Genomic DNA, 17,500 nt, shown 5'->3' on the forward strand with positions numbered 1-17,500 from the left:
GGTGGTGGTGATGGTGGTGGTGATGAAGGTGTAGAGACTTTTAAGGGGAGGAGGGCTTGTAGCTATTGCAGATGGTGATGGTGGTGGTGGTGATGGCGGTGGTGGTAGCGGTGGTGTTGATGGTGATGGCGGCGGCGGTGGTGGTGGTGAAGGTGTGGAGATGAGGGGGAGGGCGCGTATCTATTGCTGATGGTGGCGGTGGTGGTGATGGCGGTGGTGGTGGTGGTGATGGCGGCGGCGGCGGTGGTGGTGATGGCGGTGATGGCGGCGGCGGTGGTGGTGGTGGTGATGGCGGCGGCGGTGGTGGTGGTGGTGATGGCGGCGGCGGTGGTGGTGGTGGTGATGGCGGTGGTGGCGGCGGGGGTGGTGGTGGTGGTGATGGCGGCGGCGGTGGTGGTGGTGGTGATGGCGGTGGTGGTGATGGTGATGGCGGCGGCGGTGGTGGTGGTGGCGGTGATGGCGGCGGTGGTGGTGGTGGTGATGGTGATGGCGGCGGTGGTGGTGGTGGTGATGGCGGCGGCGGTGGTGGTGGTGGCGGTGATGGCGGCGGTGGTGGTGATGGTGATGGCGGTGGTGGTGTCGGTGTAACATTTTTTCCCCGACGCGTTGCACCTCAAGGCGGACAGATTAATGGTGGGGCCAATTTGTTGGGGCGGCGGCGGCGGTGGTGCGCAGCCATGTTATAGTGTGTGTGTGTGTGTGTGTGTGTGCGGCAGTAAGTCACTCCCCGTCACAACGCGTGTTTGCCGCGGGACACACACGAGGCCAATCAGAGTGTTGCCGCGGCGGGCCGCCTCCGCCTGTCCCTGTGTGTCCTGCTGCTGCTGGCGCGGCACGCGGGTCGGGTCAGGTCGAGGCGGCCTTGTCTGCTCTGGCCGGGGCGGTTCGGTTAGGATCGGGGTGGCCCCCTCCCCGCCTCCCCACGCCCCTGCCGGTCCGCCGCAAACTTCAATCGTCGCAGCTATGAGCGGAATGTTGAAGTAAAACATGACAGGAAAAAAACGATGCTGGTGACGCGTGTGGCGGCGCGCGGCAACCGTGGCGGTGTTATTGTGGCGGTGGGCGGCGGCCGCCTATACGGGGCCGCGCCCCGCCGGGCCGCGCCGCCCCGCGCCCCGCGGCCAACAGGCGGCGTGCGGGGCGGGACCTGGCGCGCCTCGCCGCCAATCCGCGCGCCGCCCCGACCGTCGCCCACGCCCATAGGTCCTGCGGATAATTGAAGTTAATTTTAGGCAGACTGTGAGGCGTGTGATAGGCGGGGAGGCGCGGGGGCGTCCCCGCGGGGCATGGCCGTGGCGGTGGTCCACCCACGCCTCGCCTCGCTCTGACAGGCGTGTCCAGGAGGCAGTGAAGCATACTCGCGCGGCGACCCTCCCGCAGACCGCCAGCCCCAGTGGGTGCCTCAGTGCCTCCCCGCGCCGCGCGTCCCGTGCCGCGGAGCCCAGTGACCGGTGCCGAGCCCGCGCCAGGCGCTGACCAGAGCCATTTTGTCCCGGCGTGAGGCGTGACCGGCGGCACGCAGTGAGTGAGTGAGTGCGTGAGTGACCCGCCGAGCAAAGCCGCCATGGGCCCCATCAAGAGTGAGAAGGCGGTGGAAGTGCTGCCCTCGCTGCCCTACCCCGACCCCGCCCTCGCCGCCATGGGTGAGTACTGCAGCCCGTCGTTGTGGCCCTGCGCCGCGGTGCCGTGCCCTGCGCGGCGCCTGCCTCCCCTCGCCTGTGTTGGGTTTGCCGCAGTGCCTCCACGCCGCCGCGGGACACCACGCCCGCTGCCCCGCCGCTGACCGGGCAGCGCCCCGCGGCGGCGTGTGCCCGGTGCCTCGCGCCCAGCCCGGGCCTCGCCGCGCCCGGCGCGTGGCCGCCGAGCACCACGGAGGCTCTTATGAATTTCCCGGCGGCGTATTATAATGTTTTAACATATTCTCTTCCCCGTGCGACGAACACACCGACCTGCCGCGCCGCGAACACCACCCCAGCAACACCACACACTCCACAACACACTAAGTCTTGTAGTGTTCACACCCAGCGAGCCCTCCTCGTGGGCGGCGGCGGTGGCGGCGGCGTGCCCGGCGCCTGAGGCGGTGCCTCGGGGCCGGTGTGTCGCGGTGCATGCAGCAGTGTTGTTTTCCTTGCTATTGTCATTGATAAAGAGAGCCATTAAAGCTCCTTATAATGAGAGGCATCAACAAATAACAACACTGGCAAAATTAACCTGCCCATGACCTCTCCAGTGCCGCCTGCACGGGTGCCCGGCGTGTGGCCCGCGGGGCACAGCCTCTGCCCCGCCCCGCCCCGGCACACCCACACCTGCAGCACCACAAACAACACGTAGCAGCAAGGCAGGGACAGCGGTGCTGCCCTGTGGGAACTCTCGCCTCGTGCCCCGCACTGCCCGCTAATGTTTTACCGCGCCCTGCCGCGCCCTATCAGTAAAACTAATCAGTGTCTTTCTAAGTGAGTTCAGACACACACACTCATGCATTCTGACCGTCACACTCCATCGGCATTATCGCCCCTATTACCTGCCTTTCCTTAATTCGTCGCCCATTCCCTTGAGGTCAGTTACAGCCAGCGTCACCCCGTCCCTCTGCCTGTGTACGCGCGTCCACACACATCAGCGCGTCGCCCGTCACACTTCATCACCATCATCACCCTGTTACATCCCCTCCCTTAATCCCTCGGCCATTCCCTGGAGATCGGCTCCCACCCTCTCCTTCAGCCTGACCGTTCCCTGCACAAGCTTGTCATTAACCACATTTACTTAGTGATATCTGTTTACATCTAACATAATATAACCGTCCTCTGGTAGTATGAATATTAGTAAGTTAGTAGTTAGTTAATAGTTAAGAGTTAGTAAGAGTGTTAGTAGGAAGGAAACGCAAACAGAACATGAAGTGAAATGTGCGTGTGGAATTTTAACGAAGGCGATAACTAACTCAACTACCTTACGAAAGCCTTATCAAAGTATCGCTAGGCTCATAAAACTACCCATGGAAATACTAACACAACAACCCCTACCAAAGCTGTGTTAGTATTTCCATGGGTAGTTTTGTGAGCCTAGTGATAGTTTGTCAATGCTATGGTCGAGGTTGTTGTGTTAGTATTTCCATGGGTAGTTTTGTGAGCCTAGTGATAGTTTGTCAATGCTATGGTCGAGGTTGTTGTGTTAGTATTTCCATGGGTAGTTTTGTGAGCCTAGTGATAGTTTGTCAATTTTATGGTCGAGGTTGTTGTGTTAGTATTTCTATGGGTAGTTTTGTGAGTCAATGCTATGATCGAGGTTGTTGTGTTAGTATTTCTATCATCACCGCGTCAACACCAATCCAACACCGCCAACAGTTTATTTATCTCCTCTCTCTCTTTCTTACTCTTCTCTCTCTCTCTTAAAAAAAAAAAAAAACATTGAGTCGCCCAGTGTGAAACCTTTGCCCATTGTTTTCTTTATTTTGTATGGGGTAAAAGATTAAAATATGATTGTTTATATTTTTATTTATTTATTTATTTATTTTTTTATTTTTTTATTTTTTTGGGCTAGTAGGCTATCTCGGGGGATCGCTTGGACGGCCCCAGCTCGTTCGTGGCGCAGGCGAATTTTATTTATAGTGGCTGCCGTGATGTATGCCTCCTGCCTGGCGCCTCATGAACAAAGTCACTGAAGTTAATGTTGACTGAAGAACTGGGCAGCATGTAGGTGATCTTATGACACTCGGCGATGGAAGTTGAATGGAAGTTGAATGGAAGAATGGCGATGGAAGTTAAATGGAAGTGTATGTTGAATGGAAGTTGAATGGAAGAATGGCGATGAAAGTTGAATGGAAGGGAATGTTGAATGGAAGAATGGCGATGGAAGTTGAATGGAAGTTGAATGGAAGTTGAATGGAAGAATGGCGATGGAAGTTGAATGGAAGTGTATGTTGAATGGAAGTTGAATGGAAGAATGGGGATGGAAGTTGAATGGAAGTGTATGTTGAATGGAAGTTGAATGGAAGAATGACCATGGAAGTTGAATGGAAGTGTATGTTGAATGGAAGTTGAATGGAAGTGGAAGTTGCTGAAGTTAGGGTTGATTTGAAGATCCGGGCAGCATGTAGGTGATCTTCAGACACTTGGCGAGGGTTGGAAACGGTCAGCGCGCATCGGCGGGGCTCGAACCTGGGTCCTCGTTATTATTATCGTTATTATTATGCAACGGTGTGGGTCAGCAACGGAAAATAGTGTCCCTAATTAACGTTCCTTTACGAGTGTCGTTTTACAGCGCTGACATGAATTTCTGTGCTTCTGTCTTTTATTAGAGAAGTTTTTGAATCAGTTATAGATATAGTTGGTATTATGTCACTTTCGCTTCTAACATCAACTATTTCTAAACGTCAAAGAGGGAGATAGTTCAGTTCTAATGAGTGTTTCTTTAGGTTCATGGTACAGAAGAAGACTCACACTACCACCAGGGTCATAAAACTACCCCTGGAAATGCCCACAACTCCTATGAAAGCCTTGTCAAATGTGTGTTTCTTTAGTTTCATGGTACAGAAGAGACTCACACTACCACCAGGGTCATAAAACTACCCCTGGAAATGCCCACGACTCCTACGAAAGCCTTGTCAAATATGTGTTCTTGGGCTGCGATATGCCTTCTGATACGGCCCTATAGTGATTTCAATGTGTCGTTTCAAGAGGAATGTATCAGGACACTTCTCCCGAAATTGACCTCTCTTTCGGCCACTCCTCTGAACTTTTTTTACAGGAGCAGCGAGTAGCGGGCTTTCCTTCATTATTGTTTCCATTATTTTATCCTTGAGCTGTTTCCTTTGCTGTAAAAATATTAATGACGTGTTTGAAGCCATTATAAGAATCACAGCAGACGTTTATTCGATAACTATTTGATAACATTGTATATATATAGTTTCCTTGCTTGTGTCGCTTATTAAGAGGTATTTGAAAACGTATTTATAATTTCATAAGCGTGTCGTTCGTTAACCCGTCCGCTGCGATTGGCACGGATTTGGCTTTCACTGCATGTATCCTGGTAACTATACTCCAGGTCTTTCTCTGCCTCTGTGGTGGATAGTGGAGTGTTTCCCATGTGGTATTGGTGTGCTGGATATCCCTTCACTGGTAGCCTGGTAACATACACTCCCAGGTCTTTCTCTGCCTCTGTGGTGGATAGTGGAGTGTTTCCCATGTGGTATTGGTGTGCTGGATATCCCTTCACTGAGGTCTTTCTCTGCCTCTGTGGTGGATAGTGGAGTGTTTTTCACTGGTAGCCTGGTAACATACACTCCCAGGTCTTTCTCTGCCTCTGTGGTGGATAGTGGAGTGTTTCCCATGTGGTATTGGTGTGCTGGATATCCCTTCACTGGTAGCCTGGTAACATACACTCCCAGGTCTTTCTCTGCCTCTGTGGTGGATAGTGGAGTGTTTCCCATGTGGTATTGGTGTGTTGGATATCCCCTCCCAAGGTGCAGGACTTTACATTTCTCTTCATTGAATTGTAGCAGCCACTTTTTGTTCCATTTCTGTAGCTTGGTGAATTTCGCAGTCAAGGGGTTAAAAAAGCTATTTGAAGTTAGCCTACCCTAGATAACAAGGCCGACGTGCATTTGATAACCACTTGACAACATCGCATATTGTGGTGACTTAAATAATGAGATAGTGATGAGATTGTTGTGATGACTGAGATAGCGATGAAATTGTGGTGACTGAAATAATGAGATAGTGTGAAATGATTGTGGTGAATGGGATAGTGAGTTAGTGGTGAGATAGTGATGAGATGGTGGTGATGGTGGTGGTGGTGGTAGTTACGATGAGGGTGGTGGTGATGTGATGAATGAGCTACCCTGAAACTTCATGAATAATCTACCCTGAAACTTCATGAATAATCTACCCTGAAACTTCATGAATAATCTACCGCGAAACTACATGAATAATCTACCCTGAAACTTCATGAATAATCTACCCTGAAACTTCATGAATAATCTACCCTGAAACTTCATGAATAATCTACCCTGAAACTTCATGAATAATCTACCCTGAAACTTCATGAATAATCTACCCTGAAACTTCATGAATAATCTACCCTGAAACTACATGAATAATCTACCCTGAAACTTCATGAATAATCTACCCTGAAACTTCATGAATAATCTACCCTGAAACTTCATGAATAATCTACCTTGAAACTATATGAATAATCTACCCTGAAACTTCATGAATAATCTACCCTGAAACTTCATGAATAATCTACCCTGAAACTTCATGAATAATCTACCCTGAACCTTCATGAACAATCTACTCTGAAACAACATGAATAATCTACCCTGAAACTTCATGAATAATCTACCCTGAAACTTCATGAATAATCTACCCTGAACCTTCATGAATAATCTACCCTGAAACAATATGAATAATCTACCCTGAAACTTCATGAATAATCTACCCTGAAACTTCATGAATAATCTACCCTGAAACTTCATGAATAATCTACCTTGAAACTTCATGAATAATCTACCCTGAAACTTCATGAATAATCTACCCTGAAACTTCATGAATAATCTACCCTGAAACTTCATGAATAATCTACCCTGAAACTTCATGAATAATCTACCCTGAAACTTCATGAATAATCTACCCTGAAACTTCATGAATAATCTACCCTGAAACTTCATGAATAATCTACCCTGAAACTTCATGAATAATCTACCCTGAAACTTCATGAATAATCTACCTTGAAACTTCATGAATAATCTACCCTGAAACTTCATGAATAATCTACCCTGAAACTTCATGAATAATCTACCCTGAAACTTCATGAATAATCTACCCTGAAACTACATGAATAATCTACCCTGAAATTTCATGAATAATCTACCCTGAAACTTCATGAATAATCTACCCTGAAACTACATGAATAATCTACCCTGAAACTACATGAATAATCTACCCTGAAACTTCATGAATAATCTACCCTGAAACTTCATGAATAATCAACCCTGAAACTTCATGAATAATCTACCCTGAAACTACATGAATAATCTACCCTGAAACTTCATGAATAATCTACCCTGAAACTTCATGAATAATCTACCCTGAAACTTCATGAATAATCTACCCTGAAACTTCATGAATAATCTACCCTGAAACTTCATGAATAATCTACCCTGAAACTTCATGAATAATCTACCCTGAAACTTCATGAATAATCTACCCTGAAACTTCATGAATAATCAACCCTGAAACTTCATGAATAATCTACCTTGAAACTACCGATTAAAACTACGCTTGTGATGAGTCCAGACGAATCACTTTCTACCCTTGGCGGCGGCGGTGAATGTAATTTTTCCAAAGATATATTTTTCACTAAGATTAGGTTTTCATATTTTCTGACTTGGCGGTGAAAATTTATAATCGCTACTCCCTACATAAATACCGCTAGTACAATCCTATACCATCACTAGGCTCATAAAACTACAAAAGGAAATACTAACACAACAACCCCTATCAATTCCTTGTCAAACCATCACTAGGCTCATAAAACTACCCATGGAAATACTAACACAACAACCCCTATCAATGCCTTGTCAAACCATCACTAGGCTCATAAAACTACCCATGGAAATACTAACACAGCAACCTCTACCAAATCATTGTCAAACTATCACTAGGCTCATAAAACTACCCAAGGAAATACTAACACAATAACCTCCACCAATGCCTTGTCAAACTATCACTAGGCTCATAACACTACCCATGGAAATACTAACACAACAACCTCTACCCTAGCCTTATCAAACTATCACTAGGCTCATAAAACTACCCAAGGAAATACTAACACAATAACCTCCACCAATGCCTTGTCAAACTATCACTAGGCTCATAACACTACCAAAGTTTTATCAGTAGGCTCATAAACCATGGAAATCACAACAACCTCTACCAAAGCTGTGTTAGTATTTCCATGGGTATAGTTTTGTGAGCCTAGTGATAGTTTCTCAATGCTATGGTCGAGATTGTTGTTGTGGGTAGTTTTATGAGCCTAGCGACGGTTTGACAAGGCTTTTCTGTGTCCTGAACGTGAAAAAAACACTCCCGACAACCCGACTAATCTCCTCTTCCTTGGGAAGCGGGTGACGCGAGGGGAGGAAGATTCTGATGGTCGGATTGTAAACACTTCGTCGCCCAATCACACAAATATGACAAAGCTTTCATAGGAGTTGTGGGCATATCCAGGGGTAGTTTAATGACCCTGGTGGTAGTTTGACCCTTCTTCTGTACCATGAACCTACAAAAACGCTCATTAGAACCCGACTGATCTCCTTTTTGGCCTTTGGAAATTGTTGATGTGAGAGGCAAGGGTCGTCTAAGAATACCAACCTGAGAATGCCGGCCATTGTGTCTCGTGTTTAGTTGTCTTCGCGCACACAAAGACCTTTCATTAGTGCGTCACGAGGGGCGGACGGTGACGTATTTTTTGCTTCTCTCCACGACATATTACTTATTCTATTTCCTTCTTCCTCGTCTCATGCACGCTGTTCGCTTGTCTCCACTTCTGTCAGCCATAAATAAACAAAAAAATAATGATGAGAATATTTTTATTTTTTATTTTTTTTAACGCCTATATTTTAGGAGCAGCGAGTAGCGGGCTTTTTTTATTGTTTCCTTTTTTGTGTGTGCCCTTGAGCTGTCTCCTTTGTTGTAAAAAAAAAAATAGCGCCGGTAGGCTTGCTTGAGGGGCCTGGATGGTGTTCGGCCCCAGCCCGTCATGGCGCAGGCAAGTGTTTATAGTGGCGCCATCTTCTCTTGGCTCATGCTGCCCCCCGGAACTCGTTCTTGATTCACTTGGACGGTTTCCTCTAGAGTCCGGGTTGATGGGTGGTCTTCAGGACAGCATGTGGGTAGTTTTAAGCCACTCGGCGGTGACTGAAAAATCCCAGGTGGTAGCGTGGGGATTCGAACCCGCGTCGTCCATCACGCGATGAATGTGGGCCCAGCACGCTACCACTCAGCCACCGCCTACCCTAATGCGTTTTCTCTTTGTTATACAGTTTTCTTTGTTTAAGCGAAACCTTGCCAATGATACATATAATTATTTGGCTGTTCCTGATTTTCCTTCACGCAGGGCCTTAACCACTGAGCTACCACGGCGGTGTGTGTGTGTGTGTGTGTGTGTGTGTGTGTGTGTGTGTGTGTGTGTGTGTGGAGCTAAAGGGACAAGGTTTTTCAGGCCTCCACAGCTCAGAAACGTAATCTGCAAAATGTCTCTCCTACCAAGTGACAATTTCTCAACGTCGAGCCAAGCGGGGAGGTGTGTGCCAGCGTGTGTGTGTGTGTGTGTGTGTGTGTGTGTGTGTGTGTGTGTGTGTGTGTGTGTGTGTGTGTGTGTGTGTGTCGCTTTCGTTCACTCATCGGCTATTAGTTCCCCTCAGTCAAGGCTGCGGCTGGGCGTAAATAGATAGTGGAAGAAATGGTTCTGCTAAATATTATGCTTTGGAGAGAGAGAGAGAGAGAGAGAGAGAGAGAGAGAGAGAGAGAGAGAGAGAGAGAGAGAGAGAGAGAGAGAGAGAGAGAGAGAGAGAGAGAGAGAAAGAAAGAAAGAAAGAAAGAAAGAAAGAAAGAAAGAAAGAAAGAAAGAAAGAAAGAGAGAGAGAGAGAGAGAGAGAGAGAGAGAGAGAGAGAGAGAGAGAGAGAGAGAGAGAGAGAGAGAGAGAGAGAGAGAGAGAGTGGAGGTTGTAAATTCAAGTGTAGTGAAGTATATAGTGCTTTGTTGTATGTCTTATTTTATTTATTTTATTATTTTTACTTCTGTGGTGTGTGGGAGGGGGTGCAAGGGTGCGTGGGGGGGGGGGGGGTGCATCAGGGTGTCAATAGCTATCATAAAGGGTGTTGCCTGTTCATCAGTGTCCTTTCTTAATCATGGTTCTGGGTGTGGGTGTAAGGGTGCGTGAGGGGTGTGTGCATCAGGGTGTCAATAGCTATCATAAAGGGTGTTGCCTGTTCATCAGTGTCCTTTCTTAATCATGGTTCTGGGTGTGGGTGTAAGGGTGCGTGAGGGGGGGGTGCATCAGGGTGTCAATAGCTATCATAAAGGGTGTTGCCTGTTCATTGGTACCCTTTCTTAATCATGGTTCTGGGTGTGGGTGTAAGGGTGCGTGAGGGGGTGTGCATCAGGGTGTCAATAGCTATCATAAAGGGTGTTGCCTGTTCATTAGTTCTGTGTGTGGGCGTGGGAGGGGGTGTAAGGGGGGGGGGGGTGCATCAGGGTGTCACTAGCATAGCAAGGGCGTAAGAAAAAGAAAACAATAATGAAAAAAAAGCCCGCTACTTACTGCATAGAAATGTTTATATCAGTCCCTGCATTAAGAGGTCGTGTTGCAAGCTCTGCCTTCCTGAGAAACACCTGCTTACTACCGACTCAAAACACAACGGCAGCTTCTAAAATACTTCCCGCTATCACATAATTCTACCACACTTATTTCACTACCATTTACTCTCTCCATTGGCCTGTTAGCACCGAACATACACTGAGAGATAAAGATAATATGTTGGGTGCAGTCGTTAACCCGTACAAGCGGTTCCTAGAAATCTTGTACTAATTGGGGTCTAGCTCATTAATCTCAAGGGAATGGGTTTTAACTACTTCATTTTAGTTTGGAGGCGCTGTGTTCCAAGCTTTGCCTTATTAAGAGATACACCACTTATTTATTACCGACTCAAAACACAACGGCACCTTTTAATCTGTTCATCGCCTTCACATAATTCTACCACACTCATGTCACTTCGATTCATTCTTTGTATTTGTCTGTTAGCACCGAACATACACTTGGGAGAAAGTTAATGTGTTGGGTGTATATCATTAGCCCGTAAAAGCGGTTCCTGGAAAGCTTGCACTAATTGGATTCTGACTCAGTGATCTCAAGGCTTCTAACTTTATTTCTATTCCACCTTATTTTAGTTTGGTGGCGCTGTGTTCCAAGTTCCGCCTTATTAAGAGATACACCATCTATTTATTACCGACTCAAAACACAACGGCACCTTTTAATCTGTTCATCGCCTTCACATAATTCTACCACACTCATTTCACTTCGATTCATTCTTTGTATTTGTCTGTTAGCACCGAACATACACTGAGAGATAAAGATGATATGTTGGGTGCAGTCATTAGCCCGTACGAGCGGTTCCTAGATAGCTTGTACTAATTAGATTCCGGCCTTGCGATGTATTGATGTATGCTTAATAGCGTTTGTATGTATCCTTGCATTAAGAGATCGTGTTCCAAGCATTGCCTTCCTGAGAAACAATACCGATTTAATACTACCAACTCAATACCGGCTCCGATTTATTACACCTAAACTATTTTCTGCCTTCACATAATTCTACCACACTTACCTCACTACCATTTAGCTCTCTCCATTGGCCTGATAGCACCGAACATGAACTGAGAGAGAAATAATTTTTTTTTATGTTGGGTGCATTCATTAACCCGTAAAAGCGGTTCCTAGAAATCTGGTCTGGTATACTGATCGGGTTCGGGCTCAAAGATATTGTTGGTGATCTCAAAGGGGGGAAAGCTTCTTGATTTCTGTTGCTTTCTTTATTTTTTTATTTTCTCTTTTTTTCTTTTTTGTTGGATTTTTTTGAACTTGTATTTTCATCTTCGTTGCAGCGTCGAACTTAATTTTTTTTTCCCTTCTTTTCTTATTTTTTTGTAGAGTTTTCGAACGTCTATATATTTATTTATTTATTTATTCATTTATTATTTCATTTATTAGTGATCGTGTTTCATCGTATCGCGTTAAACTATCGTCCCAAATCAATTACTGTTTGAATTATACATCGCTTTAAATTATCGTTAAAATCAATTACTGTTTGAATTATACATCGCTTTAAATTATCGTTAAAATCAATTACTGTTTGAATTATACATCGCTTTAAATTATCGTTAAAATCAATTACTGTTTGGAGTGATCGTGTTTCATCAATTATATATCGTGTAAAAATTAATTATCGTTCCAAGTTAATTATTGTGTTAAGTGATCGTGTTTCATCAATTATATATCGTGTTAAAATTAATTATCGTTCCAAGTCAATTATTGTGTTAAGTGATCGTGTTTCATCAATTATATATCGTGTTAAAATTAATTATCGTTCCAAATCAATTATCGTGTTAAGTCATCGTGTTTCATCAATTATACATCGTGTTAAAATTAATTATCGTTCCAAGTTAATTATTGTGTTAAGTGATCATGTTTTCATCCTTACATATCGCATCAAATTATTGTTAAAGTCAGTTGCTGTATGAGGCGATCGTGTTTCGTCAATTATATATCGAGTTAAATCGTCGCGCATGTCCAGAGTACAGTGCAGCCTTGCGGGAGCGGGAGTGTCCTGTGGGTCGCCCTGGAGGCCACTCAAAACAACCAGAACCGAAATAGACGATTATTAAGCACCGGGAAAGTTTGTTCATGCTTCTTTTATCCTCACCGCCGCGACATGTTCAGGGAATAGAGGAAAACGTGGTAACTGCTCGCGCGTGTTACGAATTGTGAACGAAAATTTGCTTTCGCGTTGAATTTGGATTTTTTTCTGTGGTTTAACTACGCGGGAAAGAAAAACAAAAGGAAATGAATCTCCTGTATGGATTTTGTAGTTTATTCGAGTATAATAAGTTGAGAGAGAGAGAGAGAGAGAGAGAGAGAGAGAGAGAGAGAGAGAGAGAGTGTTTGTCCTCACCCCCCCTCGCCCCTCCCCCTGCCGGCGCACCTGCCTGTCTATGGATTAACGAGAACTAATTGGCTTGTGTCGCCGTGACGGTCAGGGCGGCGGCGGCCACACATCACCCCGACGCCCGCCGCGGCACAGACACTCGCTGCCGACGCTCACGAGGAACTGTTTCTCTGCAGGTTTGAGAACGATATTTTATGATCGCCTAATTAAGGAATATCCAAGAAATTACCCAAAATCAAACGATAACAAAGATTTCAATTCTTATCGTCATATCGCAAGAAAAGAAAAAGAAAGAAAATGGATCTTCACACACACACACAAAAAAAAAATTAAATTCAACTTTTATTCACAGTAGAAAACGAAATTAATCATTGAACGCGATGACTGACCAATGCTGACTTGAGGATATCCTGACCTCAGAGATCACTTTTCTTCATCGAGTCTGAGAGCCATGCTGAATGCTGAGCCACAAGACATCTAACATCTAGCTTATAAGCCTATGCTGAGCTCAGAAAATAGGCCATATATATGCTGATCACATGCTGAGCTGAAGCATATCGCTACAAAAATCTTCCTATAAAGACATTTGCTGAGTTGGACGAGGAAACTTGAGTATTACCGTGTGTGTATCGCTGCAGCCTCCCGCCGGGACTGTCCTGCTGGCTGCCTGGCGAGCACTGCGGGTGCCCGCCGCGGTGTGTTCTCAGCACACGTGTGGCCGCGCCCCGGGCCCTGGCCGCCGGGACGTGTGTGCCGCCGCCGCTGAGTTAGTGCCGTCCCCGAGGGATGGGCTTCGAGCGGCACATCACCTGCGTGGCTGCCACGAGCACAGAGTTTAGCCATTGACTTATGATCGCCACATTAATTATATTCAATTAATTTCATGAAAATATTGTCATTTCGAATTTGTCTGGGATTTTCCTTTTAAATATATATAAATAAATATTTGTAATGAATTTGTCTTGGATTCTACTCCTAAACATACATAAATATATACAAGAAAAATATATATTATAAGGTTTGGCATTTTTTATATTGTAATTTATTTATTGTACTGACGCGCGGGAGTCCATTAACAGACAAACGGAGAAGGCTTTAGGGCCGCCGCTGCGGAGTGTACAGCGTGACGCGGCTCGGGGACGGCACAGTGATCGCGGGTGAATTAATGCTTTATGTAACTCAGCGTTGTGTGTCCGGCTGACTTATGGACAGCGTTACGTTTTGTGTTCCTGTATGTAACATAAGAGAGAGAGAGAGAGAGAGAGAGAGAGAGAACAAAGAAGGGATATATGCTTTCTCCAACATCATCACCTCCTCCCCCACCCCTCCCCTTGCTCCTCCTCCTCCTCCTCCTCCTCCTCCTCCTCCTCCTCCTCCTTTCCTCTCTTTGTCCGTCTTCCTTTTTCTTCCAAGCTTTTTTTCATTTTTCTTTTCTCTTGTTTCTCCTTTTCTTTCTCCTTCCCTTCTGTTTCCTCTTCCTCTTCCTCTTCCTTACCCCTTTCTTTCCTCCTAACCCTCCACCCACCCCCCCTTTTTCCTCCCCTCTTCTCCTTTCTATACCTTCTCCTAATTCTTTTTCTTCCCTTTTCTTTCATTAGTTTCTTCATCCTTCCTTTCTTCCTTTTCTTCTCCTTTTTCTTATCTTATCTTTATCTATTCCTCTTCTTTTTCGTTTTTTTCTCTTTCCTTCCATCCTTTCCTTCTTATCTTTAATTTTCCTTCCTCTCCCTTTTCTTCCCTTCCTTTCCCTTCCCTTTCTTTTCCTTTCCTTCCTTTCCTTTCCCTTCGTTTCCCTTCCTTTCAATACACTTCCTTTCCCTTCCCTTCCCTTCCCTTCCCTTCCTTCCTTTCCCTTCCCTTCCCTTCCCTTCCCTTCCTTTCCTTTCCATTCCCTTCCTTTCCCTTTCCTTTCCTTCCTTACCCTTCCCTTTCCCATCCCTTCCTTTTCTTTCCCTTCCTTTCCCTTCCCTTTCTTTCCCTTCCCTTACCTTCCCTTCCCTTCCCTTCCCTTCCCATTCCTTCCCTTCCCTTCCTTTCCTATCCCTTCCTCTCCCTTCCTTTCCCTTCCCTTCCATTCCTTCCCTTCCTTCCCTTCCCTTTCCCTTCCCTTCCCTTCCCTTACCGCTTCTTCACCTCCCCTTTCTCCCATTCACTCTTCCTCTTCTTCGCCTTCATCTTCTTCCCCTTCTATCTAACTATTCCATGGGTCGCCATTTTGTATACAACTGAGGAGGAGGAGGAGGAGGAGGAGGAGGAGTTGAGGGATGAAGAGGGGAGGAGGTGATGGATGGCTCGGTGTTAATGGGGCCTCTTTTACCCGTAATAGATGACGGATTGCAAACCACCACCACCATCACCACCACCACCACCACCACCATCATCACCACTCACACATCCTCACCATCCGTCATTATCACCATTATCATTCACCGTGTTTAGGCGTTCATTAGAGGGGAGTGTTTTTTTCCTTTTTCTTTTTTCTCTGCGATGAAATGGTGGTAGTAGTAGTAGTAGTAGTAGTAGTAGTAGTAGTAGCAGTAGTAGTAGTAGTAGCATCCTTTCGATATCAACTTCCCCCCACCCTACTACTACTACTACTACTACTACTACTACTACTACTACTACTACTACTACTACTACTACTACTACTACTACTATGATTACGGGTGTCAGGTCGTGGTTGTGGTGGTGGTTACGAATCTTCACACACACACACACACACACAGGTATTGGATCACCACGCAGTTCCTTATACTATTTAAACCTGAGTCTCGTCTCTGTCATTATAATCCTGCGAGCCCATTCTTTCCCCTGTCCGTCAGCGCGGCTCCTCTTGTCTCCTTTATTGTATGATTAGGAGGACGAGAGGACCCACTACGTTACCGAGGGCTGCTCCAAATTCTACTGTGCAAACTAACTTGACTTTGTACCTGTTGTTCTCCTCTGTATTATGATTACCACGGTGATAGCAGGGCGGTGAGGTGGGCCGCTACGCTACCGACGGCTGCTCCAAATTCTGCTGTGTAAACCAACTTGCCTTCGTCAGTACAGGAGCAGTAAGTAGCGGGCTTTTTTTTAATATTTTTCTTTGCGCCCTTGAACTGTCTCCTTTGCTGTAAAAAAAATATGTTGCTTTCCTCTTTCTTATCAGTAGGACGGTGATAGTAGAGCGGTGAGGCGGCCCGCTACACGACCTAAGGCTGCCCCCGATATAAGTCCGCTGGCAGTGTGCGTGCGTGCGTGCGTGCCGTGACAAGAGAGTGTTTAGGGACCACTGCGCCCAGGCTCTCATTTTCATTTCTTGCGAACTAACTTTCACTTTTTCACCTCAATCTCGTTACTGTTTTTTCCCCCTCAAGTTCCTCCCAGGTGTCCACGCCCTCGCCTGACCCTCTCTCACCCTTTGACATACCAACACGTGGCCTCATCCTCATAACTCCTGCCTCTCAGCGTGCTTCTTCTCTTCTCTTCTTCTTCCCCTTTCATTCTTAATAATACCCTTAATTAATTCGTTTTCTTTTTCACTTCAATTGGAAATTCTCAGCGCGCATCAGTGGGACTCGAACCCGGGTCCACAACCCCCGAACGCTGATCACTCGGCCTTTCTCTCCTCCTAACCCTACACACCACTTTTTCCATTCCTCTTTTCCTTTCTATAACGTCTTGTTTTTATTCTTCACGTTTTTTTCATTTACTTCTCCATCCTTCCTTCCTTCCTTTTCTTCTCCTTTTTCTAATAAGTCAGCGGCGGGGCTCCCTAGTTCCTCGGGGGCTTCGTGGTGCAGTGGTTAGCACACTCGGCTCACAACCGAGAGAGCCCAGCTTCGATTCCCGGGCGGAGTGGAAAAATTTGGGCGGCTTTTCCGATACCCTACGCCCCTGTCCACCCAGCAGTGAATGGGTACCAGGTATTAATCGGGGGTTGTGTCCCGTCTCCTGGGGTCTGTTCCCTTCTATAATTCCTTCCCCTTCTGTCTCTCTCCGGCATATGACCACAGATGTTGTGCCGACTAAACGAAACTTTCCCTTCTCCTATAATTCCTTCCCCTTCTGTCTCTCTCTGGCATATGACCACAGATGTTGCGCCGACTAAACGAAACTTTCCCTTGTTCCTCCTTAGCGTCACAGGGGCAGCGAATGATCGGCACGCGTGTCTTGGCTAATAGCGGCGTGGCGTGGCGGGGCGGGGCGGGGCGGGGCGGCGGCCGGGGCGGCGGCCGGGGCGTGTTTACAAGATCATAACGCCTTCGGGCATCTTGATTAGACTCGTGAGGGCCGTGCAGTGACGTGTGTGTGTGTGTGTGTGTGTGTGTGTGTGTGTTTGGTATGTTAGTGGGCACGTGAGACTAAAGTGCTGTGTGTTGCAAGGCTGAGGTGACCGCTAGGGTGCCCGTCAGCAGTGTTAGGCCGCCCGGGGTGAGGCGAGGGCAGGGGTGACGAGGGGTGAGAAGGGGAAGATGAAGGGGAGGTAGGGGAAGATGAAGGGGAGGTAGGGGAAGTGGAATGGGAGGTGGGGGAAGATAGAGGATGAAGGGGTGGTTGGGTATGTAGGGGGTGAGGTCGAAGGGCAGGCAGGGGAAGACGAAGGGGAGGAAGGGGAAGTGGAATTTAGAGGTGGAGGAAGATATAATTAAGACCTGCATGGTTGGGTAGGTAGGGGGTGAGGTTTAAGGGCAGGCAGGGGAAGGGGGTGTTAGGCAGGGAGTTATGAAGGGGAGGGGCTGCATTAATAAAGACTTCTACTCTTCCTTCTAATACTGAGTCTCTTCTCTTACAATATAGCA

The 17,500-nt window shown here is 46.7% G+C and overlaps 1 protein-coding gene across 1 annotated transcript in view; it reads left to right on the forward strand.

Annotated features, from left to right (window-relative positions):
• Positions 1–1,129: 1,129 nt before the first annotated feature.
• The window catches only part of LOC126988186 (paired box protein Pax-1-like), an 83,315-nt gene continuing 66,944 nt past the window's right edge, over positions 1,130–17,500 (forward strand). The window contains exon 1 of the mRNA XM_050846075.1: positions 1,130–1,643. Coding sequence (XP_050702032.1) covers positions 1,565–1,643 — 79 coding nt within the window. The 5' untranslated portion in view covers positions 1,130–1,564. The remainder of the gene's footprint in view (positions 1,644–17,500) is intronic.

This window comes from Eriocheir sinensis, chromosome 68 (genome assembly GCF_024679095.1).
Source record: "Eriocheir sinensis breed Jianghai 21 chromosome 68, ASM2467909v1, whole genome shotgun sequence".
NCBI lineage: Eukaryota > Metazoa > Arthropoda > Malacostraca > Decapoda > Varunidae > Eriocheir > Eriocheir sinensis.